The 27,627-nt window shown below is 40.6% G+C and overlaps 1 protein-coding gene across 4 annotated transcripts in view; it reads left to right on the plus strand.

Annotated features, from left to right (window-relative positions):
* The window catches only part of C1QTNF3 (C1q and TNF related 3), a 63,636-nt gene extending 37,624 nt beyond the window's left edge, over nucleotides 1-26,012 (plus strand). The window contains exons 1-6 of one of the 4 annotated variants that reach the window (XM_006199651.4): nucleotides 2,592-3,083; nucleotides 9,068-9,179; nucleotides 11,286-11,440; nucleotides 16,148-16,277; nucleotides 22,349-22,448; nucleotides 24,017-26,012. In XM_006199651.4, coding sequence (XP_006199713.3) covers nucleotides 2,781-3,083; nucleotides 9,068-9,179; nucleotides 11,286-11,440; nucleotides 16,148-16,277; nucleotides 22,349-22,448; nucleotides 24,017-24,176 — 960 coding nt within the window. In that variant the 5' untranslated portion in view covers nucleotides 2,592-2,780 and the 3' untranslated portion in view covers nucleotides 24,177-26,012. Of the gene's footprint in view, nucleotides 1-2,591; nucleotides 3,084-9,067; nucleotides 9,180-11,285; nucleotides 11,441-16,147; nucleotides 16,278-22,348; nucleotides 22,449-24,016 lie in introns of those variants that run through there. The other 3 variants (XM_015235452.3, XM_006199652.4, XM_072958802.1) reach the window with 3 other exon arrangements.
* Nucleotides 26,013-27,627: the final 1,615 nt, after the last annotated feature.

The following is a 27,627-nucleotide window of genomic DNA, read 5'->3' on the forward strand; positions in this document are numbered from 1 at the left end:
GTTGGCTCCTTCTGAAGGCTGTGGGGGACACTCTGTCCCATGCCCTTCTCCTAGCTTCTGGTGGCTTGCTGGCCATCTTCCGCCTTCCTTGACGTGTAAATGCATCACCTCGATGCCTTCATCTTTACATGGTGTTCTCCCTGTGTCTGTTTCTATGTCCAAATTTTTCCTCTTTATAAGGACAGAGTTGTATCTGGTTAGGGCCCACCCTAATGACCTCATCTTATCTTGATCATCTGAAAAGACTATTTCCAAATAGAGTCTTACTCACACAGGAGCTGGGAGCTAGGATCTGGAGGTCTTTTTGGGTGATACAATTCAGCTCATAACTCTCTGACCCCAGATTCTTGTCCTGCCAGCTATGGACCCAGCTTTCTCTGCAGTCCGCCTGTCGCTGGTCATCTGCTTCCCTGCAGGAAGGCAGGAGGACAGATGGAGCAACATCCATGACTCCTTTTCAACTGTATAATACCGGGCAAATCACTTCCCATTCTGAGCCTCTGCTTCCTCATTTATAAGATGGAGACGATGGGTTCGCTGAGAGATGTCAGAGAGCTTAAGCAGAAAATTACTTGGCTGACATATGGCAAGTGCTCAGCAAATTAGAGACATTATTACTATTTATTCCTATGAGTCAAGGAAAGGAGGGTCAGTGATTCCTAACCCTGATCACACATAGGAATCATCTCAAGGAGTTTAGAAAACCTCTTAGTGCATGGGCTCCACCAGAGATTCTGACTCAATTTGTCTGGGATGGGATCCAGACTCTGATATATTTAGAAGCTTCCTGGTTAATTTTATTATGTAGATGGGTTTGAGAACCACCAGAATAGACAAAAAGATGGGAAACACCAGTGGAAAGTCTCGATGCAGCTGAAAGTCAGAAGGGGTGGACTCGGAGCTACTCAGCCAGCTGGTCCAGGCTGTGGGAGCTGCCAGGAAGCTCTTTGAAAAGTTGTGAATTAGGTGACCTCGATTTCAGAGACGTTTCTTACTTTGTGGTCTCCCTGAAAATGTTTTCCAGGCCTCCCTGATGATGAAGGTGTCCCTACTGAGGCAGGCCCTGCCCTGGGCCTCTTCTCCCATGGCAATATCCCATCTTGCTCGTCCGCAAGACCTGAGAGCTGGCCTTCCCCAGCCTCCATCTCCAGGTCTGTTACAAAGTCCTCAGTAATAGTTGATGCCAGGTGATGGCTGGATGTGCTACCTTCCCCCCAGATATTTGCCCAAGGGCACTCATCACGGAACTCAAAGACTCCTCCAGTGGGGAAATTCTGGACACCTAAGGGTAGACTTATGAAATAAGGATGGCAGAGTTTCTGACACCCCACTCTGGGGGAGCTGCCTGCTTGGTGTAAACATGACTCCCAAGGTCCCCGCGTTTGTGACCTGGAGAGCATTCATTTTACTGACTCTCTCTCTCGCTCCATCCTCTCCATCACAGCCTTTCTATGTATAAATGTGGGCTTGAGATGCAGCGGCTCTGGTAGTTGTGGGAGTGACACATCTCACCTCAGGAGACAGCTCCTGGTTCCCAGGCCCCTTCGCTGAGTAGGGAGGGAGGCTGTGAGCAGTCCTCTCTCTAGCTGCTCCGTTACCTCCTCCTCGTCAGGCCAGGCTTCTCCATGTTGGCTTCCTATGGTGCCACCCTTGTCCTCTGAGCGACACCCTGGCCACTCACTGCCTCTAAGTCCCAGGATCTCTTCTGTCCTCATGGAGGAGGCAGTGCCTTTTTGGTATGTGAGTGATGAGTCATATTAAAGGATATGGAAATAGAAGCAATTTTTAGTGGCAAAGCTACATAAGGTCTCTTAATTTATCATCAGGAAGAAGTTAGAGTGCTCATTTTCTCTTTGGCTGAATTCATAAGAATGTGGCAAGTTTCATAAAGGAAATGATAATTCTCTCCATCCTGATCTACTTGGAGGAGGCTGTTTTCTTTCCATTTCTTCAATTTTAATCAAGAATATGTCAGAAGGAAGAGTGGCCAGAGACAGAAAACCTTCTTTTAACACAAAGCAGGATTCTCTATCATCATCTGGTAATAAGCGACTTGGTCCACTTTGATCTACCTCTGGCTCCTGAAACTTCAGGGAAAAGGAAATGAAACCTAGGATGGGGAAATGCTTTTGCTAAACCCAGAGACTCTGCACCTGATTCCAGCTTAGCGTTCTGGAGTCACCCAACTGCCTTCTGTGCTGGAGCCAGAAGGGGAAATGAGTTTCTTTAAGTGGCCTGCAGTGGGGAAATATTAACTGCACAACGAGGGTGCAGAGCTCCTTTGATTGCCCTGAACAGGTTCCCACTGCCATTTCAGACGGAATTGATGTAGTTAAGCCCGAATTTCCTGGCAAGCCCAGGAGTCGGTTTTTCCAAAAGACATCTTAGACCGCAGAAGGCGTGGCCTTTCCATGTCTAATCGCAAAAGCAAACCACTGGACACATGCTGCCTGTTTCCAGCTGGTTGTGCATGTTTTCTCCACACTTTAACAAAAAAACGTGCCAAGGTGTGACATTTATGAACCCCACCAACTGGGAGCTGTGCACACAAATCGTTTTGCCTGTGGTGTGGGAAAGTGATGAATGGGGGCTGTTCTGCTGGCGGAGGAGGGCTGCTCTCCCTCTGGCATGCCTGCAGCCTTATTTATTACCCACCCAAGTATAAAACCGCCCGGCCGGCTGCAGCTCTCATCTCCAGCCTTGGCACTTGCCCGAAGAGACCACGGCGCCCGGAGCCCCAGCCGTCTTCTCCCAGAGGCTCTGTGGCTCTATTGAGAATCATGCACGGGAGGCAGCTCGTCTGCTGGCACCTGCTGGTTTTGCTTTTCCTCCCTTTTTGCCTGTGTCAAGATGAATACATGGAGGTGAGCGGAAGAGCTAATAAAGTGGTGGCAAGAATAGTGCAAAGCCATCAGCAGACTGGCCGTAGCGGCTCCAGGAGGGAGAAAGTGAGAGAGCGGAGCCATCCTAAATCTGGGACTGTGGATAATAACACTTCTACAGACCTAAAATCCCTGAGACCAGATGAGCTACCGCACCCCGAGGTAGATGACCTAGCCCAGATCACCCCATTCTGGGGCCAGGTACTCAGAATTCTCTTCTAAGGATTACTGTCAAAGTTTAATGAGTTGTGTTACTCTTGCTTTCTTTTCTTTTCTTTTCTTTTCTTTTCTTTTCTTTTCTTTTCTTTTCTTTTCTTTTCTTTTCTTTTCAGCTTTGATTCCTAGGATCAATGCTTTCGAGAAGTGGATCGCGCTGCTTGTGGGTCTCTCTCTGGGTTGCTCTGGGATACTTGGGGCGCTGCCGGTCTCTGTTGGAAAATCGTGGATGTTCTGAGATAAAGGGAGGCTGCAGCCACCCCATCAGAAAGGGGTACAGCGGCGGCCAGCTCCCTGCTCTCTGTGACTTGGTTTCTTTCTGGCTCTGCTGGTGTGGAAAGGAGGAGCACTGACCTTTGCAGACAGATGACCGCTGTAGATAATCATTTGCAGATCATAAGAAAATTGGACGTGCTTAATTGCTTCCCAGCCAGGAGAAGCTGCCCTTTGAGTTTTTCATTCGATCTGTGAGTCTACTGTGACATTTCACGCCAGGCTTTGTTATTTGATTTATGGCGTTCTAGGTTACTAAGCCTCTATATTCACCCCGTTTTAAAAAGGACCAAAGAGTTAAAACAAAAAAAAAAAACTGTCTGTATCTAAAATGCAAACCTGCTTGTGTTGTGTGATGAAAGCCTGATAATCACAGAGGACTTGATTTATTTCTGGGCGTGTAAGCTCAGCGTCTAAGGAAACATCTTTAATTCTTTCAGGGTGGTACGGCAGTGAGTTGAGGTTTCAGTGTAGTGAATGGCAAATTCATGAAACTCAATTTAATTTAAAACATTAAGAACAGGAAGAAACAGGTTTTTAATTTGCCTTTATTATTTCTTAACGAAAAACATTTTAATGGAGGTGTAATTGACATACAACATTATATTAGTTTCAGGTGCACAACACAAGGAAGCAGCAGATTTTGATTTACCTTCTAGGTACCAAGCATGTGGTAATCAGACAAGGGGACTAGGAGAGTTACTCTGAATTATATGATCTGTGAACAAATACCACAGGAAGTGACTGCTTCTATGCATTGAATAGGCCCCGAAAAAGTCCATGAAATTGAAATCGAAACCCCTCCCACCACAGACTGAGAAGTTTCGATTGAGACTGGTAGTATGATCAGACCAAGGTCACACGCGGAAGTAGCTGTAGATCTGGGACAAACCTGGGATGTCTAACTTGGCCACAAATGCACCGTTCTGTGGGGCTGTGCCAAGAAAACATTGTTCCTTTGATGAGCCACAGAAGAAATGATAACTTCCTATACAATCCTGTTTTTTGAAAGCCACTTTTAGAGCTTGTCCGCTCATCTGACAACCTTTTGGCTGAAGAGCAATGAGGGCTAATCTGAGGTTTTCTCAGGGGTGAAGACATTTTCACTTTTGTCCAAGCCTTGATCTGGACTTTCTGTTTCAATAAAAGGATCTTTGCTGGATCCCTCCCGGCCATGGCAGTGTGAGCCCCCAGAGGCGGCAGGAGGCAGATGCAGGCTGTCCTTGCTCATTAGTTCTTGGCAACCAACACCCCAGCAGGCAACTGAAATCCAAATTACATTTCTTTTTCACCCCACCTACTGGTGCCCCTAGGCATCTAACATGCTGAAATCAGATGAATAGGTTAGAAGCTACTTTCTGGTTTTTGCTTTTTCTTTTTTTTTGTTTAAGCCAGGCTTTTTGAAAGAAGGGGGACTTTCAAACTTCCTTAGATTTCTGAAATATTTCCAAACCAGCCTCCAACAAGAGACACTGATATTCTAGAGGTTTCAGTGCAAGTCTCTGCCGTTGAAGTGGAGACCACATTGAACTTTGGATTGTACTGTGTTTTTCCTTCCTTCCTCACTTCCCCTAGCTCTTCTTTTCCTTTAATCCTACTTTTCCCCGCTTCTTTCACCAATCATTTCCTGTGCTTCTGTTATGTGCCAAGCTTGAGGATGGCGGTAAATATGCCCAAGCGCCTATCTCTGAGCAGTTCCGAAGGGCTCTCGTGGGGATAAATGAACAGCTTATTAAGTATCACGCGATGAACGACGTCAATGCACAAAAGGGAGCTGGGGGAAAACAATCAGAATTGTGGTGGCCGCTGAGCTGAATCTCAAAAGATGAGACAAAAGGGATGGCTATCCACGGAAAAACTAAAACCAAAAAAAATGCGTGCCGCAGCAAGAGCCTGGAGAGAAACTTGGAGGAGCGGGTGTGGCTGGAGCGCCGGCTGGGGAAGAAGACATGAGTGCTTTTAGTGTCAGGCTGGAGGAGTCTGTTGGCCAGTAGAGAAGCTTCAGCCTAATTTTGCCAGCAAAAGTTTTGTCTGTCTGTTTGTTCATAGCAGGGCGGGGAGCTAATCAGGTTTGTGTTCTGGAAAGATGACTCTGGCCATCGGGTATGTGCAGAGATGGGGATGAGCAGACTGGACTCTCTTTTCCTGACTTTTTCTCCTCTGTTGCTTTTCATTATTCACCTTTATCAGTCTCCGTCCTCTTCCTGGACACCTGTCTCTCCCTCTTCCTCTTCCCTTCGCCTTTTTTCTCTTCCCTCCTCCTTGGGTGAAAACTCCTAGAGTCATTTACGGAAGTAGCGCTCCATTCTGTGCAGCTGCCTCTACGTCTCCATCTACAAAACGGATGGGTCTTGTCTTAGGGACACCTCCTTCCTCCCATGCTGCCCATTTGCATGTTCTTGGTATACAAATTCGACCTAATTTTGGGAAATGGGTTGATAAACTTAAGGGGGTATAGACAGTAACTACCTAGTATGTGACTTTCCCTTCCCTGGGAGAAAACTCAGCAAACACATCCAGCCAACGTGTTCTAAGGGTCCATCCAAAGGCCCACAAACATTGTTCCACTTGACTGAACTTTGAAAGACCAGGCCAGAGGGAGGACCCCATTGTGAAATGTTGCAGGAGGGTTCTCAGGAGGTGCTGGACTTAGTGACCAGAAGTCTCTTCTGTTTTGGTGGCATCTCTATGCTCTCGAAGTGTTTGGACATTCACTCAGTCCCAGCTAGCTCTGATGCTGACCAACCCCATCTCCAGAGCTAGCTTCTCATGCCCAGATACTAGACTAAAAAAGCAAAGTCTAAGTCACTATTTGAGGCTTTGGAAAAGACTTCAGTATCTTTGTTTGCATTATAGAGCTGGAAAGAAAATTCATGGCCATCTTACCCAATCCTTTAATTTAGTAGACAAGGAAAATGATGTATGGGGGAAAGTGACTTCATGAAATTTACACAGAACTGAGACGGGTGTTCTGGTTCCAGTCCAGTTCTCTTTCTGTCATTCTTAACAGCTCAGTTTTTCACTTCTATTTTTAAACGAATGGTTTCCACTTCAGGATTTTCCCTCCTTCCCCTCCCTTCTCCTTCCCTAAAATTCATTATTGGCAGAACCTAGGATTTCTTGGAGCTTAAAAGGCTGTATTTCATATTAGCAAAATCATCCCAGGAAATTATTGGAATACTTACTTCTCAGATTGCATCTTTGGATGAGAAGGAGGGGTGGTGCTGTGGTGTCTGACTTTCCAAGTGTCTGAAGTCCCTCGTCTCAGACCACTGCTTTCACTGTTTATCTTTTCCTCCACCAGTTTTATAAAAGGTTTTCATAGACTCCCATACCTGTCCAGATTGGGAATAATGATCAAGAAAACTTGAATTTTAGGTGATTAGACTGGGAGGTAGCTTCTGATTGTAGCTCCTGATCACTTGAGATTCAGCTCTGAGCTGTTGCAGGGAAATTTGTGTGGACTGTAGATACTATTCTGCATTTTTTCGTAATAGCTAGGTGAGAACCTTCAGGAGAAAGGAATGAGAGTAAGGAAAAAGTCTGAGCTCTTTTTTGTCTTTTTTTGAGGCTTTTGTTGACTTTTAATGTGACTCATAACCATTTCTGCATTTAAAAAATGTTTTTTAATTGAAGTGTAGTCAGTTTACAATGTTGTGTTAATTTCTGGTGCATAGCATAGTGATTCAGTTATACATATATATTCCTTTTCATATTCTTTTTCATTATAGGCTATTACAAGGCATTGAATATAGTTCCCTGGGCTATACAGTAGGACCTTGCTGTTTATCTATTTCATATGTAGTAGTTAGTATCTGCAAATCCCAAATTCCTGAATTATTTCTTCACTCCCTCCTTCCTCCTTGGTAACCACAAATTTGTTTTCTATGTCTGTGAGTCTGTTTCTGTTTTTAAAATAAGTTCATTTGCCTCATTTTTTTCGATTCCACATATGAGCGATCTCATATGGTATTTTTCTTTCTCTTTCTGGCTTACTTCACTTACTACGACAATCTCCAAGTCCATCTATGTTGCTGCAAATGGCATTATTTTATTCCTCTTTATAGCTGAATAGTATTCCAGTGTGTGTGTGTGTGTGTGTGTGTGTGTGTATGTGTGTGTATCCTATCATCTTTATCCAACCATCTGTCAATGGACATTTAGGTTGCTTCCATGTCTTGGCTATTGTAAATAGTGCTGCTATGAACATTGGGGTCCATGTATCTTTTCAAATTATAATTTCCTCTGAATGTATGTATGCCCAGGCATGGAATTGCTGGATCATATCCAAGCTCATTTCCTATTGGAAAAAAAGACTAAAGTCTAGAGATGCACCAATGTGAAGCCTTGATTCATTTTTCTGCTTGGATTTCTAATGATGGAGAAAACTTGGATTTTAAATGACTTCTTCCTCCCTCCCTTTCTCCCTTTCTCTCTTTCTCCCTCCCTCTTTTCCTTCCTTCCTCTCTCTCTCCCTCCCTTCCTTTTTCAAAATGAATCCTTTAGCAACAATATGCTATTTTCAGAAAACCATTGAATTATAATTGGTGTCCAAGAAAGTTTCCACAAATCCTTTGTGTGCTATGATTAAAAATCAAGTTGCCAATGTAGATGAGTGAGACTCCAAATTTATAAGCAACTCGAACTCTTCTGTCAATTAACTTCTGCCAAATCTCCAGCTCCTTGACACTAAGTACAAATTTTAGAAATTTATCTCTGAGTAAATAAGCATTTAACTCGGTGTCCTATTTGAACACATTTAGTATCCACTAAGTACTCATTAAATCTCAGTTCAAATAATGCGACAATAACTTTAAATTGTCAGGTGGAATATAAAACAGAACATCATGTTAAAGTGAAAGTTAAAAAAAGGAAGTTAAATTTGTATCAAGATATAAATAACTAAATAGATAAACAACAAGATCCTACTGTAGGGAACCATATTCAATATCTTGTAATAACCTATAATGAAAAAGAATAGGAAAAAGAATATGTATGTATAATTGAATCACTATGCTGAACACCAGAAACTAACACAACATTGAAAATCAGTGACTACACTTCAATTTAAAAATTTTTTTAATTAAAAAAATAAAATTAGACATCAAAAAATGTAGACAATTAATAAGAATGTATTGGGTTAATGAATATTCCTTCCTTAATTTCCTAAGATAATTTGTGTGTGTTGTGACTGTTTGAGAAGCTACGATTCAGAGTTTCTAAGAACTCTTAACCTAGTATCATAAACATGGAGAGTCTTAATAACTATATTTGAAGTTGGTAAATTTTATCATTTGAGGGTCATTGACTCCATCTAGCTACATCCGAGATGCCTGGCAGTTGGAAGACAGGGAATGTTTCCAACTCCTCCTCTGAAGGAGCCTCCTCTTTTGCTGACACCAGTAGTGACAGGAACACGCTTCCCAGAAATCCTGTTCCAATCCTCACCCCCACTCACGGTCCTTTCCAAAGAGCATGCTCTTCTGTTGACTCTCCTGTCCTTGGCCTTCTGACCTTCACCTCACCTTAGCTACTCCCTGACTCCTTTGCCATTGACATACTCAACCCACACTTTCTTTTCTGATGTTGTTGTGGGTTGTTTGGAATGAAACTTACCTAGAAGCCAGAGGAAATTCAAAAGTCCTAATTACTCATATGTACCTTTCTCTGACACTTCTCTTTGTATCTTTTTAAAGTCTCCACCAACCGGAGGACTGCCCCCAGACTGCAGCAAATGTTGCCATGGAGACTACAGCTTCCGAGGCTACCAAGGCCCCCCAGGACCTCCTGGCCCCCCCGGCATTCCAGGTAAGGATGAGAGTGATGCACTCTTTCCAGCCTAATTGCAGACTGTGCCAAAACAGGAGCCAGGGGCGAACCTCAATAATTTGGGATGACATATGTGAGCCAAAGCTTATGCCTGGGAAATCCAAAAGGAAGCTGGGCAGGGAACTGGGTTGACTGAGTTAACCAGATGGAATGGTATAAAAAATAGTATTTATTATCTATACCACTGGCAGAATCCCACAAGCACTGGACACAGTGGGGCACCAGATTACAGGCTATGAGGGCCTTCACCAGCATGGAGTCTGGAACCACTGGAGCTGAGTGGGTTGCAGTATTTCTGCCACTGCGTGCTCCATGTGGGACACTAGATCTAACTTTCAGGGGTTGATGAAGTGAAGATGGGGAGGAAAGGAGAGCTTTCAGGTGAGGAGAGAGAGCTTGCTGGTCTGGGTTATAGTCATCTCCATGGTCCCATTTACTGAGCTACACTTCCTTCTGTCTGAATCTAGGTCCCACCAGATCTTTTTCCCCCCTAATCTAAGGGTCTTTCCCCACTCGGCTGTCTCTCACTTGACCTTCATGCCTCTGTTGGAGCCACAGGGACATTTTGGGGCTCCAGCACCACGTGGTGGCACGGGGCATGCCGCAGAGCTCCACTGGGTCCCTCTAGACCCACCATTCCACCATCTCTACCCTACTGAGTGGTGACCCAGCATGGAGCGACCTGGGTCAGCCAAGGAGAGGGCTGCTCAGGTCCTCTCCGTCCCAGGACTCCCAAATCTACCAGGGGGTTTAAGTGACTTTCTTCTCCCTAGGTTAATTCCCAGGGGTAAAACTTTTCCTCGGGGTTTGGCAAAATTCCACTTACTCTTCTCTAATTTACTCCCATTGCTGTTAATATTTACCAAACAGGGTTAAATTTTTAAAATACTTTTGAGGAGCTTTTCAAATGAAACCAAATTTAGAATGAGACAGTGCTCTTTTAAACTTTAAACTATGATTCCAACCTTTGAATCTATGTCACTGAACAACAAAGACAGCAGGTGCAGTGCTAAGGGGAAGGAGCTATCCAGACCCTTCTTAGTTTGGATACTAAACTCTTCTGGGTTACAGGACAGGCTGGCCTTGGCTACACACTCTCCATCAAGAACAGTTTTGTTTTTAGCACATTGACCTATAAACACAGTCAAAGTTCATCAGCCTGGAAGAATTGCAAGCCCAGTTTGATACATGATCAAAGGTGGCTTGGAAAGTCAACAGCAAAAGGGTCTGGAATTCAACAAATATAAAAACAAAGGGAGAGGTGTAGAAATTCTCTCTTAGTGACAAAGAGTTGAAATCATTATCCAAGTCTTGCTTTCAAGATTATTGTAATAATTTTTATATCAATCATTTTCACTTTTCCTCCGGTTATAGAAGTGGTACGTGTTCTTTGAAGAAAACTTCAAAAAAAAAAAAAAACCAGGAAAGTATATAGAATGACACAAAAATCACTCATGTTTCATCCATTATCAAAAATAAAGCACTTCAAATATTTTTTTGTAATTTGTTCTAGTCTTTTCCCCCTTTGGATAAAATATGTATATAGATGCACAACTCCATCCTATTTATATATATATATATATATATACACATAGTATCATGCTATGGCCAATTGATTCATAACCCCTTTTAGCTAAAAATATCATACTAAATGTTATTAAATATTTTTATTCAGCATTCTCTCTTTGTGCCTATGTAACAACATTTACTGGGTTGTACCATTTTTAAACTTAGCCCTTTCAGTATTTGTGGACATACAGGCGGTTTCTAATCTTTGCTATTATAAAGGATGCTTTAATAATCAGTCTTCTACCCAATTTTTCATTCAAGTCTTGCTTGATAAGAAAAACAAGCTTTGGAGCCTGGAGCCTTAAGAGCATCTAAGGCCATTTTCAGTGTCCCATTTAAAAGAGACCCCATTTGATCATGCCCCCCATGGCTGGATTTGGGATTGTTTCAAATGGTCCCCTTTTACAATTGAGTTTGTGTATTTTGGCAAAAAGTGGGGGGGCTACATTGGTATAGAAATAGATGATGAGTATGAGTGACTGGGCTTTCTCATATGATAATGTCTGGTTGTTTAAGGAAACCATGGGAACAATGGCAATAATGGAGCCACTGGCCACGAAGGGGCCAAAGGTGAGAAAGGAGACAAAGGTGACCTGGGGCCACGAGGGGAGCGAGGGCAGCATGGCCCCAAAGGAGAGAAGGGCTACCCAGGGGTTCCACCAGAACTGCAGGTAAGTCATCCTGGCACGTCTCCAGGTGACTTCTACACTGTCCTGACCATCAGGGTCCAAGAATCAGAAGGCTTGGGTGCTTCTTCATCCTCAGTGTTGACTAAACCTGAGTCTCAATCTGTCCATCGCCACCACAGGGGTTTTGCATAAGACCTAGCTGTCAAAGTGCTTTGAAATCATTCTTAGGGAGAAGAGAAACGTATGAAGGGTAAAATTCAACACCCTGATTAGACCAAATACAAAGTGATCTTGAATATCAACTAAGCTAATCTCTCACTTTCCAAATGAGAAGATATGTTAGATAAAAAGGTTCCTGGCAACCTGAATATATAAGTTTCTAGATACATAAAATATTATTAAGTAGACATTTGACCATTCCATTTATTTATTAGTTTTGTTACATTTACATATTTAAGTCATATATATGGGTATTAATATACAAATGTTATCAGATTTTGTGGCATAATTGTTACCTAAACTTTTCTCATCAGTATCTTCTTTATCACCAGAGACGTTTCATTTTGCATCACTCACCTACAGGTTTCCAGACCAGATGATATTTATCTCAGTTTAAAGTTTGTTTAATCCATTTATAAGGCTGTTATTGGACATTTTATTCCAAGCTCAAGTACCCACCTATCTACTCTTTATTTCTGTCTTAAATGATCTTCAAAATTCTTGTCAGTAAGATCTAAAACTTGCAAATGTGGGGTTAAGTCACCAAGAAAATTACCAAGTCTGGGTTATTTATATATGTGGCTAATACTATAAAAACAGATTCTTTGAAAGGACTCCCATTAGCACTGAAAACTAGCAATTTTTATTAAGGTTGTTTCTGGCTGATATGTCTTCCTGAAATAGCAACTTGTGGTTAAAACTAAGTAATTGAGAGAACATACTGATGAAATAAAACTCATATTTTAAGTCAAGACAGGAAATTTTTAAACATAAATTTTTCTTTGCCCTTTTGGGCCTCCCCCTTCCCCTCTGGTGTGCACTGTCCATCTGCAAGACTCATTAACCAGACTTCCCCAACAGTAGAAATCCCGGCGCAACCACAAAGATCAATTTTTCTTCTTCTGGCACCAGCCATGGAACTCCTTAGAAGACAACATTACTTACTCATAACCTTATATTATGAATGTTACTAATGATATTCCCTGTGTTCTGCCTATTTTACATGACTACTCTTCCTTGCATTGCCAATGCATAATTGAGCCTCCAATAAAAATAATGATGTCTAGGGGACTTGAAACGATTGACCAAGTGTATTGTTCTATAAGATCAATGGTTTTAACAGTGTAACTCTCGTTATGGGAAGAAGCTCCAAGAGGGAACCACTTCTTGGACCACAACTAGTAAGACAAGAGGTCCAGAGGATTTGGGCTACTGTTAACCCAGTTATCAGCACATTGAGTAGCCTGCCAAGGTAATCCTTGCCTGACCTGGAAATGAGCATTCCTAGTGCCATGGGACAAAGTGGTCACAAAATGCCTCCCAAATCTTGGTTGAAATTAAGGCCAAAAGGGAGGGAATCATAAAATAAAGAATGTCGCCCACCATCCACTTCTGCAAGAACCAAGTCATCCACCGCTGTAGTCGCTGACCCACGATACACCCTGGGGGGAATTCAGGGTGAAGATCAGCATGAGGCACATTTTGCTCTGGGAAAACTGGCAGAACCGGCCCTCAGATAGATATATTCAGGAGAAAATTTTATGAACCTAGTTTCTTTTCTTTTTTAAATTTTTTTTATTGAGGTATAGTCAGTGAATATATGAATATACATATATTCATTTTCATATTCTTTTTCACTGTGAACTACTACAAGATATTGAATATATTTCCCTATACAGTATAAACTTGTTTATCTATTTTATGTATATCAGTCAGTATCTGCAAATCTCGAACTCCCAGTTTAGCCCTTCCCAACCCCTCCCCCTGGCAACCACAAGTCGGTATTCTATGTCTGTGAGTCTGTTTCTGTTATATATATATATATAAGTTCATTTGCCTTTTTTTTTAGATTCCACATATGAGTGATGTCATATGGTATTTTTCTTTCTCTTTCTGGCTTACTTCACTTAGAATGACATTCTCCAGGGCCATCTATGTTGCTGCAAATGTCATTATTTTATCATTTTTTATGGCTGAGTAGTATTTCATTTTATAAACATATCACAACTTCTTTATCCAGTCATCTGTTATGGACATTTAGGTTGTTTCCATGTCTTGGCTACTGTAAATAGTGCTGCTATGAATATTGGGATGAAAGTGTCTTTTTGAATTAGGGATGAGCCCAGTTTCTTGCATCTCTCCATACTTAGAAAAGCACTGAAACCATTAACTATGGTATTCGTTCCTCTCAAATAGCAGTAAACCTTTCACCAAAATGTGTGCTTCACTGCGTGGACCCCTTCACCAAAACCCCATATACTTGCCTCCACTACCCCAACCCCCATACCTCTTTGGAACAGTCCTCAGAGCTTTCTTGAAAAACTGTCTCCTGGGTTATTTCCTGAAGTTGGCTCGAATAAAATTTTCCATTTCTTTCTTAGATTGGTTTTGATTAATGTTATTGTGGACAATATAACATGAGAAACTTTTAAAGAACTAGCATACAGAGCAACTTTTATTTGACAGATCAATGGGGGAAAACCTGGCCCTTTATTTGGGTGCATGTGGTGATTGACCTTGGACAAATCCCATCATTTTTCTGGGTCTCAGTTTTTTAAGCATAAACTAAGAGTTCCTGTGTGTTATCCTATCTGCTTTTGCAGTTTTGTAACTTTTTAATGAATGCTATTTAATAATTTTAGCAACCTGGGATCCACGTGCCAGTATAAATTTACAAAGAAAAGGAGACAGATGCTTATAAGGTACTTAACAAGATGAATGATAAACATTCTCAAAACTAGAAACTAACCCCAATCTGTGAATGGTTATACCCTGGCTGAGAGGCCCTACAGTAGCCAGTTTAATGGAGAACAAGTGAGCAATTATTAAGTTTGTTCCATCAGCTTTTTGACCCTAAAACCGCAACACAATCATTTGGGAGAATTACTTTCACAGTTTTGAAGGAGGCATCCAGAGGAGAGAAGACGGGTCTTAGGCAGGTTGTAAAGGAGGGTGACTTCCAGGTCCTTTCATTCTCATTTCTAAATCTCTCCTCTGGTGTCCCCCCTTCTTCATCGTTCTGTGTCCAGTGCCCTCGTGATCCTTCTGACTGCCCACATCCTTCCTGTGTTGATTCTCTCAGGGCTGCCTCCCACCCCCTACACCCCAAGTCTTCCGGGACTTCAGATTATTTGATCTCTTTCCTCTCTCACCCCCCTCCCTTAAAACTCCCATTCATTCAAGACAGAAAATCCCGCCAAGTTAAAGAATTAATTGATCTAATTCACACTCAGTTTGAATGACTCATTTGGCTAGGGAATTGGCATTGACTCTCAAATGTGACTCTCCAGTAGTGGTACAGTTTGACGTGTGGGGTATTCCCACGCTGCCCAGAAATTCTATGACACCAATTAGATGTCCTACAATTCAACTCAGTTTTGACCCTGTTTACCTGGAGGTGGCGTCTGATCCCACAGGTTAAGAACTCAGTCCTGTGAGACTGCCCAGCCCACTTCCCCTACTTTGGGCACCAGTCCCAAGTCCTGATTGTCACCTGCGCTTCTGTCTGGCTATAGATCGGAAGTTCCAATGACCCTCCTTGGGTTTGATTACTTTATCAAAGCAACTCAGTGAACTCAGAGAAGCATTTTATTTACTAGCTCACTAGTTTGTTAAGAAAGGATGTAACTGAGGAACAGCCAGACGGAAGAGATGCATAAGGCAAGGTGTGGGGAAAGGGCACAGAGATTCCACATCTTTTCTGAGAGGGCCACCCTCCCCAAATCTCTATGTATTTGCCAACTGAGAAGCTCTCTGAAACTTGTCTTTTGGGTTTTTATGTGGGTTTCATCACATGGACAAAATTGATTAATCATTGGCCATTGGTGATTGATTCAACATCCAGCCCCTCTCTCTTCCATGGAGGTGTGTGTTGTGTAGAGGGGGGGATGTAGGGAGGGGAGGGGAAGTGTGGCTCAGAGTTCCAACTTTCTAATCCTGAATTGCTCCACCTGCCCATCCTGAAGTGCTTCCCAAAAGTTACCTCAAGAACGTAAAAAAAGACACCTTGCTTGTTCTCCACACTTAGGAAATTCCAAGCATTTTAGGAGGTCTGGACCAGAACTGGATATGAATACTAAATATATATTTATCATAAATCATAATAATGTCACAGGTATCCTTTAGGGATAAAAACAGCACAGGGTAAACAAAATTAAAAAGCTGTTTGACTGCAGGACTTCTCAGATAGTTTAATATGCTAATGGCCATTTAATAGCTATTGGTAGAAGATTGCACCCACATTTTTCAGTATTATTTGATAATAGAATTTTAATATCTCAAAAAGCATTTTAAGGGATAATGTTTCTTAAAACACATGCTCAGAATTTGATATATGCTGTGGTTTTAATGGCTGCATAGCCATAAAAATGTTAGAAATTACCATGATTTGTTTAATTCTTTCTCCATAGATTAACATTTAAATTATTTCCAATCTAGCTGTTACAAATATTGTTGAAATAAACTTACTTGTATAAAAACCTTATTTCTCTAAAATCAACTGCCTTTTTTAACCATCAACTCTCTCATTAGATTGCGTTCATGGCGTCTCTGGCAACTCACTTCAGCAATCAGAACAGTGGGATTATCTTCAGCAGCGTTGAAACCAACATTGGAAACTTCTTTGATGTCATGACTGGTAGATTTGGGGCTCCAGTATCAGGTGAGAAGTAAAAATAAATAAATGATGAATTAATCAATCTAGCAATCAAGAAAGAGAAGGAAGGAAGGAAGAAAGGGAGGAAGGGGTGGGGGGTGGGGGAGGAAGGGAAGGATGAAGGAGGAGGGAACAAAGAAAGACATTAAGAGACTAAGGGAGTTAAGAATTCTTTGTGATTCTGGTTAAAACAAATAATCATTTACATATATATTTCCCTGTTGGATTTCAAAGTAAGTGAATTAGAATCTGAGAAGAAAAAAACACTTTTAAAAATGATAACATTCATTACTTAGATTATTAACTCTGACTTGAACTGAACCAAATAATCCCTAAGCGGGTATAGTTACCTCTGACTTTAAAAGCCCTTAGGTCAGAATTCTCACAGTTTAAATGTGTCATAACTGAGTTCATCCTCCTTGTAAAGATGATGTGATTCCCTTGGGCTCACCTGGATAATCCAGGATAATCTCCCCATCTCAAGACCCTGAACTTAATCACACTTGCAAAATCCCTTTGCCATATGAGGTAAGATCCTGGGGGTTTTAGGACATGGGCACACAAGGAGATCATTATTCAATCCCCCACAGCTTTCTTACTTTCTCGAGCCACAGCTGCTCCAAGTGAATATTGCATTTTTCCCTGTCCCAGCTCTGAAAATACCCAGCTTTCCCAAGGCTCCCCAGTTCCTTTCATTGGAAAGTAGTATTTGGAAACCAAGATCTGGGCACTAGGTGTACTCATCACTATTAGGATGTCACTGCGTCTAGGTCCTGTTAATGGATAGAGCTAGAAAATATATATGCATACTAACCCATGCATGCATATATATTTATATTTATTTTCCTATCTATCTATACCGTGCGTAAAAAGCAAACAAAAAATCATGAGTTCATTCTGGTACATCTGACTCAAATCCAGCACCACTGGGTTCATTCTAGCATTCCCTTTATTTATTTGTAACTTCTCTCTTTGACAATGAGAAACCAGGCTCTCTTAATCTATAATTTATTTACTTATTTGTTGAACCTTAGTATACAAAGTAGTTATAGAATTGCAAACCCCTGTCCCATGAGATACAAATTTACCAACTAGGGTATGACGTTTGTGCACAATTCTTTTTACATTTAAGGCATCCAGTCAAAACCCTGTCACATCCTTTCTTCCCCATGCCCTTCAGTTCTGTTACTTCATTCATTTGTTAACACAGCTAGTTCATTTGTCATAATCTTATCTCGAGCTTCCCTGGTATTCTGGCTGAGTTTTTAAAAGTCTGCATTTAGCAAAATTTATTCTTTGTGGTGTACAGGTCTATGGGTTTTGACAAGTGCATAGAGATACGTCACTACCATACTATCAAACAGAACCATCCTTTCATCCCCTGAAGTCCTTCGTGCTAGCCCTTGGTAGTCAGCCCCTGGGAACTCCAACACCTGACAATGACTGGTCGGTTTTCCATTCTGCCTTCTTTTTCTCCTTCACTGCCCGATTTTAAGCACAAGTGTTCCATTTCTCAGTATTTACCTCTGTATTTTAAGAACGATTTAAGTCATGTTTAAATTGCTTCATCTGTGACCTTCAATGATATAACAAATATCATTGTTATACTGTTATAGGTGTGTATACATAGACACCTATAGCATTGTTATATGGATATAACTCCCAAACATTACAAATAAGCCAGTCAATGAACTTATTATGTTGTTGTCTTATCTCTTTCTTACTTGTTGATTTTTGGTGGTTGAATCATTTGTATGCTGTCAAGGTATAAAACAATTACATTCTAGGTTTACATTATCCCCTGTTATGATTTGGACTTACCTTACAGTTAAATATATTCAGTGTTCACCATTAGTCATTTTGCCAAAGTTTCCCAGACATCTCTTTATTAGTCAAACTTTACCCTTTAATTATGTTCTCAATAAAACTTAGGACATCAATATTCGCCAAGACTTTACATGCTCTAAAACTCTTTGATAGAAACTTGGCTGCAAATAAAAACCTTGGCTTACATTTTTTCCTGTTTCCTGGCATTTGGTCCAGAGAACTCTGAAATAAATCTGAGGGTTTTTTTCTCTTGTAAGTGACTTAGTCTTTCTACTTGATTTCCCAAAGAACTTTTCCTTTATCTTCAAAGTCCGGTTGATTTTTTCTAGAAGTGTTAATCATTCTGGGTCAAATGTTCCTGCTGCATCTTTTCAATATGTGTGTATAAGCCTTCTTTTTGTCCAGGAAAGTTTCTCTGAATTATATTTTAAAATATAAATATAAATGTTGTTTTTCTTCTCATTGGGGTACTAAGGTGAGGTGGCATTGGAAGCAGTCTAATTTGTGTTGGGAAATCAGCAATAAGGGGTTATATTGTCTATAGAGTATTTTCAAACTGTAATAAAACCAATGAAAAGTTAGCTAGATTTTTACTATCATCATAGGCCAGCAGTTCTAAACAATGTCAGTGATAAAATGTTCCTCTCCTGTGTGGTGGACCACTCATTCACAAGCATGTCTCCTCATCCCCTCTGCACCTTAGTACACCACTGGTTAACTTTTTTAAGAACTCCAGTTATGCTTTGTTTTGTTTTTAACTTTTCTTATCTGTCTACAGTATGTATAGTTCTCTCTAACCTTTTGGTGCTCTTCCATTTCATGTTGTTTGCTTTTTCCATTTTTATCCTGCACATTTTAAATTTTATCTTCTGAGGGTTAATTCTCCCTTTTTGCTTCTTCCAATTTCTTCTGTCTTGTTTTTGTGATGCTTTTTATTTTAAACTTTTTCTGTGTTTTACATTAGTCATGATGTCCTGGTTTGCAGTTCCTCCTCTTGTCTGGTCCTGTCTACTACGAGTTTCTGTATTCTGTTTTTAAATGTTCCTTCAAAGGGGATTTGCATCATTAATATATTTTAAATTCATGATGGAATATTTGGTTATATTTTTCATCTACTACATGATAACATTTCCTGTTGGTGAGTATTCTTCATCAGTTGGTAATTTTTGTTGTTCTTTTCTACTTTCTAAAATTAACTGATGGTTAAATAAATTGGATTTTCCTAGATCAGCTCTATGCAGTAGTTTCTTGGGGAGGGGGAGGGACCCCAGTATAGTTCCAGGCTTGGTAACTCAGTGGTTCCCTCTTCTGCCACCAGGGGACTCCCATTTCTTTTAACTGTTGCTGCTCTGTGTGTTTTTTCCTGTGTGGCCACACGTCCTCCCCAGGACCTCCCCAGGGTCTGGGGGAGGAAAATTTCTGGGTCTAGGAAAACTTCGGAAACCAGCCTTACACTTGCCAACTCCTTTGCCTTTAAGAGCCTTATATTTGCTGGTAGGTTCTGAGACCCACCACTGCAGTACAGCTTTCCACACTTTCTGTACTTTATCTAGCAACTGTCCCCCCAAACAACTTCTGCTTCATCTCGGCCCTGCACACTGGAGCTTCTTTTCAGCATCTTTACTTCAGAGTGGCCATTCTGCATCAGGGAGTGCATTTTTCTGGGCACTGTTTGACGTCTGCTGCTACTTGGCCTCCTTAAAACTCCTTGTCCAACCTTCATGTTGCCTCCACGGGACTCTGCCTGCTGTCAGTTACATGCGACAGCACTTAACTGGTATTTTAAGTGTACTGACTTCTTCAAGGTCCTAGTTTTGCAAAGAATGAATACTTTTCAGTGTTCGTTTTCAGTTCTCCTTATGTGTCTATATGGTATTCAGAAGGAAAAGGAGAAAATTCTGATGGATGCCGTGGCCATGTTGCCACAAATTCTTTTAACCTGTGCCTTGATTAACTTTTCTACCCAGCTAAAGTCAGAAATGAACTAACATATGAAGTGATCAAAACAATCTTTCATCATGTTTCAATCAGCTTTGAACCTTCTTATGTGATTTTCTACTCTGAAAGTTTATAATTTTCCTGTAACTATTTTGTTGAACACTGTGTGTCATAGATTACATAAGTGTCTAGAGACACCCAATGAATGGTTCCATTGCTTTCAATGGCTTCATAATTGAAGCTCATGGATTTAGGTGCTTTTTAGGTTCTCTTGGGCTGGACATAATTCAAACAATAGCAATCATTATTTGACTCCCACTTTACTGTTTATACCTCACCCAATAGATTATAAAAGGGCCATTTTATACTTTTCAATTTTGGGAGTGATGGGACAAAGAAGGCTGACTTTTGCAATTACAGTCACACAAAGACCTGAAAGCCATAGGGCAAATGTGTTGCCTCTGGTTTCAGTACCTTTCCTTGCAAAGGAAAGCCATGTGTGGATATCACATAGATTCACTTTTGTATTGCCAACTCTAGTCACTTCATTTATTCACCATCTGGTTTCTTAGTTTTTCTAAAACGCTTCTGTGTCTATTTTTTATAGTGGTCATCTTATTTTTTTTTCAGGAAAAATATCTTTTTTGTCATTTTGATTCCTACTTTATTTTCTTGAGGCATTGAAAACTGTTGTGTGTGTATGTAATAAGTTTTATAAAGTGCAAAAAACTCAATGCATGTAAACTACTTTCTTTGAGTTTCTAATTTTTATCTGCCTTTACTTTTCATCTGTGGACCCATCTTTAGGCATATGAATGGAAATGACTTGTTTTTATATCATTTCCTTTATTCCAGCACATTGAATATGCAAGACTGGAACTAAATTAAGCATAATCATACTTATTTATTTAGTTCAACTTGACTCAGAGGCAGATGGATAAACACAGTAGCCTTACAGCTTCAATATTACTTGATTGCACCTTTGGAAAACAGCATAGAACTGTGAAGTGCTTTATTTTTTTTTTTTTAAGATGTCTCTGGACTTTTCTTTTACAAAGCCTATTATGGTCTGATTGTTTGTGTCCTCCCCAAAATTCACACATTGAAAACCTCATGCCCAAGGTCATGATATTAAAAGGTAGGGTCTTTGGAGGGTGATTAGGTCATCATGAACTCTCATGAATGGGATGGGTGCCCTTACAGAAGAGGCCCCACGGAGCTCCCTAGTCCCTTCTGCCGTAAGAGGGTACAACCAGACGTCTGTGACCTGGAAGAGAGCTCTCACCTGGCCAGACTGGCACCCTGGTCTTGGAATTCCAGCCTCCAGACCATGAGAAATAAATTTTTGTTGTTTGTAGGCTTTTCAATCTGTGCTGTTTTGTTATAGCAGCTCAAACAGACTAAGACAAGGCCATTAAAATTTTTAAACTTAAAAAATATAGCATGGACATCAATAAGAGCATGATAGTTTCTATTCATTCATCTTTTCAAAATGGACTCTCCAAACCAAGATCATTTGGAATTAGGAAGATTTTCCTTTTTCCTCATCCCACCACTATTGGATTCTTCTTAATCGTTAAGTGAGGGGACTGGTATTTACAGTGTTTCAGGCACATTAAGTTGCTTTCAGTTAGAAACCCTAGACTCTTACAAGAAAACTTACAACTTTTAAAATATGTTGGTATTTTTTAAATGAGGATTCATATTTTCAGTAACAGGGTCATGCTGCTGAATCAAAGTTGAATCTTTCTATTTATTGTACATAATTTCTCCTTCTTACAATGAACAACATGAGAAATTACTGGAAGTGTTTCTTCAGAACTGATAAACATTTATCCGTGCTATGCTGCCTTATCTTTGGCTAACATTTGTGGCAAGTGTTGCACTTGGGTCATTTTGTTAAACTACAGAAGGCTATGTGTTCATCCATGCAGGGCTCTCTACTTTGTCCATGTGAGCCTTGTGGGAGGTGCTGATGCTGGTCGATCAATACGGAGGAACAGCATGTACCTCCCCTTAAGCACTTTGTCAGGGGCAGGATGGGCAGTGAGAGACAGCCAAAATTAGAGGAGCCTCCTTCCTTTGAAGGCTTTGTAATCTTGTTAGGGATACACGGTATACAAAAAAACTTAAAGCAATTTGAAGATGAGAGCAGATACAGGGACATTCATATGAATAAAGGCCAAGAAGAACCAATGTATCACATAGAACACAAAGGAAGTGTGAAGTCATGTGACATATCTCCCTGCTATCTCCCAGTCTTCAATATACAATAGTTAATTCAAATGTGGGTAAATATCTGCCTTTTCCAGGTGTCTATTTCTTCACCTTCAGCATGATGAAGCATGAGGACGTAGAAGAAGTGTATGTGTATCTCATGCACAACGGCAACACAGTCTTCAGCATGTACAGGTGACTGGTCTTTTCCATCAGGGAGTATCCATGCTGCCATTGTTTGCTCAAAGGCTGGCCAAGGCCAGGGAAGCATAAAGGAATCAACAGAGACTGGCATGAACCTTGCTGTCATTGAGAACTCCCATATATCAATACACAGCCAGGTTATATTTACTGTCTGGGAAGCAGTAAATCTCATGAACTTGAGCATAAGCAGGTTGATAAGAGACCTTGAACTACTTACTAGCAACACTCTCCATGACTAATCATTTGTATTCTTTTCTTAACTCATTCTTTCCTTCTCTCTCAGCCCTTTCTTCTGCTTCCCTCCTCTCTGCCCTCTTCACCTACCGAGTCTAGCCCTCTTGATGGCTTCCTCTATCAGCCCCTGAGCTGGCAGGTTGAGAGTTGAGGGTTGGTCTCCCTCTTTAGGCTGTGCTGCTGCTCTGACATTTATCTTAGCAACCTGGTCCTAGGGCTCCTTGGGGAAAAAAATCATTTTAAAAAGAAATATTGCAACTTGATCTGATGTCAGCTTAAAATGCAGGAAAAAGCCTGAGAGCCAACACCTTTCCTGTAGTTAAATAAATAGGTGGTGAGTTATCTGTGACAAACTTTGTGGTTATCTTTTCTCAGTTACCTTTGATGACTTGTGGGGATTGTCACATTTTTTTCTGGAGCCTGGCCTCTAGTAAGAGGAGGCATTTGAAAAGCCAAAAAAGAAAAAGATGAGTTAGGTAGGTGAAACTGCTGTAACAAAGAGATGCAGACTATCATGGCTTGAACACACTAGAACCCTATTTTTCTTGGCCAGTTCCAGGTTGGGGAAGGAAGCAGAGAGGGTGGAGGAGGGGACTGTGTGGACGTTGGAAGGATCATTGCTCCACCAGGTTTCTGGGGGATCCAGATGGGTGAAAGCAGTTCTGCCATCTGTAAAACTGACTCCCAAACTCTCACTGGTTGTTGCCACTGCCACGGTCAGAAGGAGGAAAGAGCAGCAAACTCATGGAAAGTTTTATGTGTCAGGCATTCTATTGAAAGTTGTCACATGTTTTCCCAAATGTTTTGCTACAGCATGACAGGGATCTCCAGGGTTCAAGCCCACAATAGTTGTTTCCTCTCTGCTCTCTGCCTGACCATGAGCCAATGCAACATATTTTGGTTTGGGTTATGGCAGGACCCTCCTTTAGTACCAAGTCCTCCATTGGTTAGGGTAGATTGACATTGACCCAAACATTGACCCAATGGCTTAAACAAAATAGAAATTCCTTTTCTCCTCATGGAACAGTCTTCAAGCACTCAGGCTTCAACATATGGCTTCTAAGGTCATCCTAGTCATTGTCATTAGCATTCCACACAGTCATAATGAGGAAGGAGCAAGAGGGGCTATTTCTGAGACTTGTATTGGTATTGGCTAATCCTATAAGTGGCACATGTCATTGCTGTCCACATGCCATTTAGAGAATTTAATCCCAGGACTATACCTAAATACATGGGAGTCTGGGGGAGAAGGGGAGGACAGATTTTGGTAAAGAGCTGGCTTTTCACTGCAAAGACTAAGCAGTTGGTGCCTTTTTCCTTTCTAGCTATGAAACCAAGGGGAAATCAGATACATCCAGCAACCATGCCGTGCTGAAGCTGGCCAAAGGGGATGAGGTTTGGCTGAGGATGGGCAATGGTGCTCTTCATGGGGACCACCAGCGCTTCTCTACCTTTGCAGGCTTCCTGCTCTTTGAAACTAAGTAAATGAATGAAGAGACCAGCTGCATTTGCAGGAAGACTTATAGCTGAGCTGGTGTTGTCGTGATCTGCAGGACGTTAGAGTTGATGGTTCTATATGTTGTGTTTTTTTTTTTTAATTTCATTGGTTACATTGCTAATCATGCTACAGGTACAACAATAATGAGGGATGACTGCAGGGGCTCAGAGAATAAACCACAAAACAGTCTTCCCAAGTGGCCTTGATTAGCATACTCAGCAAGCTTTATCACTTCCCTGGGCACCTAAAAGAGAATTCTCCTCTTGATACAGGTTGGAAATCATTGTTCCCATCAGAGAAGTCATTAGCAAAGAGTTTTAGCTGCTCTGTTTTAAAATTAATAGCAGCTTTTGGGAACCCCTGAGGTTTTGGGTTCATCATTCTTTACAACATTTGAGAGAACAGGGTGCAGTGATTATGATGGGACCAGGGCCAAAACCAAGGTACCAGAAATATTTGTAAAGCCTAGACTGGGCAGTAACACTTTGATCCAGTGGGTCAATATTCAGGAATATAGATTTTTTTTTTTTAGTAATTCCAGATAGCTTTTAGATAGTAATAGAATCCACAATGCTCACAAAGAATTGACTCCTCCTTTTCTATAAGGATACTGCTGTAATTAAATCTTGACTTCAAATGGCTTACATTTTTGGAAATAGAATTTTCCTGTAATCCAGAATTGGGCTGACCAGATCTGGCTTATCAGATTGCCTCTTTCCCATTGCATTTCTTACAGTACAATAGAGCTCTGTTGACTCTGGCCTGAGGTGAATGCAGGTCCATATTGTACAGATATAATCACTTTCTCTTCTATCAGTTTAGAAATTACCCTAATACACTTTAAATACACTGACATGTCATGTATAAGGAACTGTAAACTTAGTTATATACAGTGAAACTAATGGATACATAATAAAAGGGCATTCCACTTAGGAGACATATAATAAAATTGCTTAACCTTTTTTTTTGAATAAAAGATGATTACTTTGATTACTGTATTTAATCAATAGTCATGGAGCAGCTGTGCTGCTTGAATTCTTCCTATCCCTCCCAAAAGTCGATTCTTAAAAGATTAAATTTGTCACCAAAACGATATTCATGATAATGTGCCATAAGTTCTGATGCTAGTACCTAAAGATGGTACCCAAAATTGGCTTATTTTAAGCAGAGAATCATTGGAATATATGTCTACCCTGAGGTTGAGTCATATTTAAAATGCACTAGAGAGATGTCCATCTAACAGATATCATATAATGAATTCTCTTAGAAATAATGAGCCCTTAATTTCTCTTCTGTTACAATTTGAATTTCCACAAAGTTTTTTTAACTGCTTACTCATGTTGATTACCCTCTACAGCTAGAATTGGAGAGAATTAATTTGCTAACTTAGTGTGTTCTCTGTTCAGTTCAGTCTTTGCCCCTTTCCTTTTGAGCTACAAATATTTTGAAACTCTTCCTGAATCCACATGCAATGCTATTTTAAGTGGATGGATATTAGCTATACTGTGCTTGGCTGGTGATGTTTTTGTGATTTTGTGTGTATTCTCCTTCCCCCTCCCTTGCCCCAGTGTGGGGTCATGGGGTTGAAGTTTACTCTCACCAAATGTCCTAGAGGTACATTGCAAATAGGTATCTGAATGTTGCATGTTGCCCCAAGGAATTTCACATCTAAAGAGCATGTACTACCAATAAAGTGCCTTAGAGTACGATGTTGGCCTGGCTTTGGATAAAACTGAGCCAAGAGAAATGTCATAAGCATTATATGGAAATAAACCCACCTCTGTTAAATGTACTGTTTTATAATGTTCTTAATAAAATCGAATACTCATACAATTGTTGAGTTACTATGATGTGTTAATGCAAAGTTGAAATATTTTCATGCAGATGATGTAAACAGCTACACAGTTGATGTGGGCACAGAGCAGGGTGATTGTCTACAAAAAAACTCTACTTTTCATTTATTCCATTGTTCTAACTTCAACCCTTTGAATCTTTAAGACATTGATGTGTAGAGTGTCTGTGATGAAATCTGGAGGGACCTTCATAGCTCACCTGAAATCTTTCTGTATTGATGCCTAAATTCCAGTCTTCACCTTAGGAGAGATATCCAAGATTTGGTGGCAGGCAAGTTAGAAAGCAATTCGGGCTGGCAAATAAATCCAAAGTGTGAAGAAGGGGATTAGTGCAGAAGGCAGCTGACGGCCAAAGTCATGATCAATGTTTCACAATTTCACCCAGGGCCAGAATTTTATATGCAAGACCTATTTTGCACGTCTTTCTAAGACGGAGGCTCTGAAAAGGAGATAGTAGGTAGGTGTTGTGGCAAATTTAAATGTATCAGCTAAGCAACCAGCTTTAAAATTCCAAACCCCAAATGAAGGCAAACACTACAAATTAAACACATAGGTGTCTGCTTGCTGCAGAAATGCAATACAAGGTAGAACAGCTTCACATAATGATCAGATAGGGTGATTTTCCAGTGTAGAAAAAGCAACCTTTGAACCTTGCACAGCAAAAAGATTATACTGAAGGAATTTTCTGAGCATATTATGTATAAGAGCTGAAGTCAAGAATAATCAGAGGGTAGAATAATCAAATGTATTCTCCCAAGGGCCTGGCTGGAACTGATCAACATTCACTCTGTGCAAAGATAATGTGCTATTCCAGGAGTGACTCAGCATTTAAAGTGCAAATTTTACCTTACATGAATTTTCAACCTAATGGAGGAAGGTAGGTAAAAGGGGGAGGTGCATGGATGATGTAATGCAGAGTAGACTGTTTTAATTGCCACAGAAGGTAAAGGGCTAGAAATTCACAGGAGAGAGAAACAGCTTCTCACAGAGCATGAGGACCGTGTGGAAAAGATGTATTTAATGGCTAAAGACAATTTCTTGCTTTATTATGTTTGGAATATTTTATTTTTAATCTTGTTCTTTTCTGATCAAAAAAAATGCTGTAGAAAATTTATAAAATACATTTAAGTATTTTGTATAAAAATGAATGCTGTCACCAAACATTAGATATTAGTATTTTGAAGTATCTGTTTCAGTCTTTTTCAGCATATATTTATGTCATGAAACATGACATAGTCATGAAACAAACCACTTGATGTTACAGTTTTTATATATTTTTATATCTTACTATGGTTTGCCCTAACACATGAAGAGCACTCTTAAATGCTATTAAGGATTATTTGAAAACATACTTTTATTGGCTGCATAATTTATTTAACCTTTTCCATTTGGGGAGATATTTTTGCTCTTTTCAGTTTTTTCCCCCACTATTGCAAATAATTTGGTCTCCACCTCTGGTTCTTGACACAAAGCTCCTAAACCCTTTGTAAATAGAGGTGCCAAGGGCATCTTTTGTTTTAACATTTGGTCCTTGGCTCCAGTTCTTAAAACCCTTGTAATTTCCTGAGTGGTAAGAGCACTAAGG

Source organism: Vicugna pacos, chromosome 3 (assembly GCF_048564905.1).
Source record: "Vicugna pacos chromosome 3, VicPac4, whole genome shotgun sequence".
NCBI lineage: Eukaryota > Metazoa > Chordata > Mammalia > Artiodactyla > Camelidae > Vicugna > Vicugna pacos.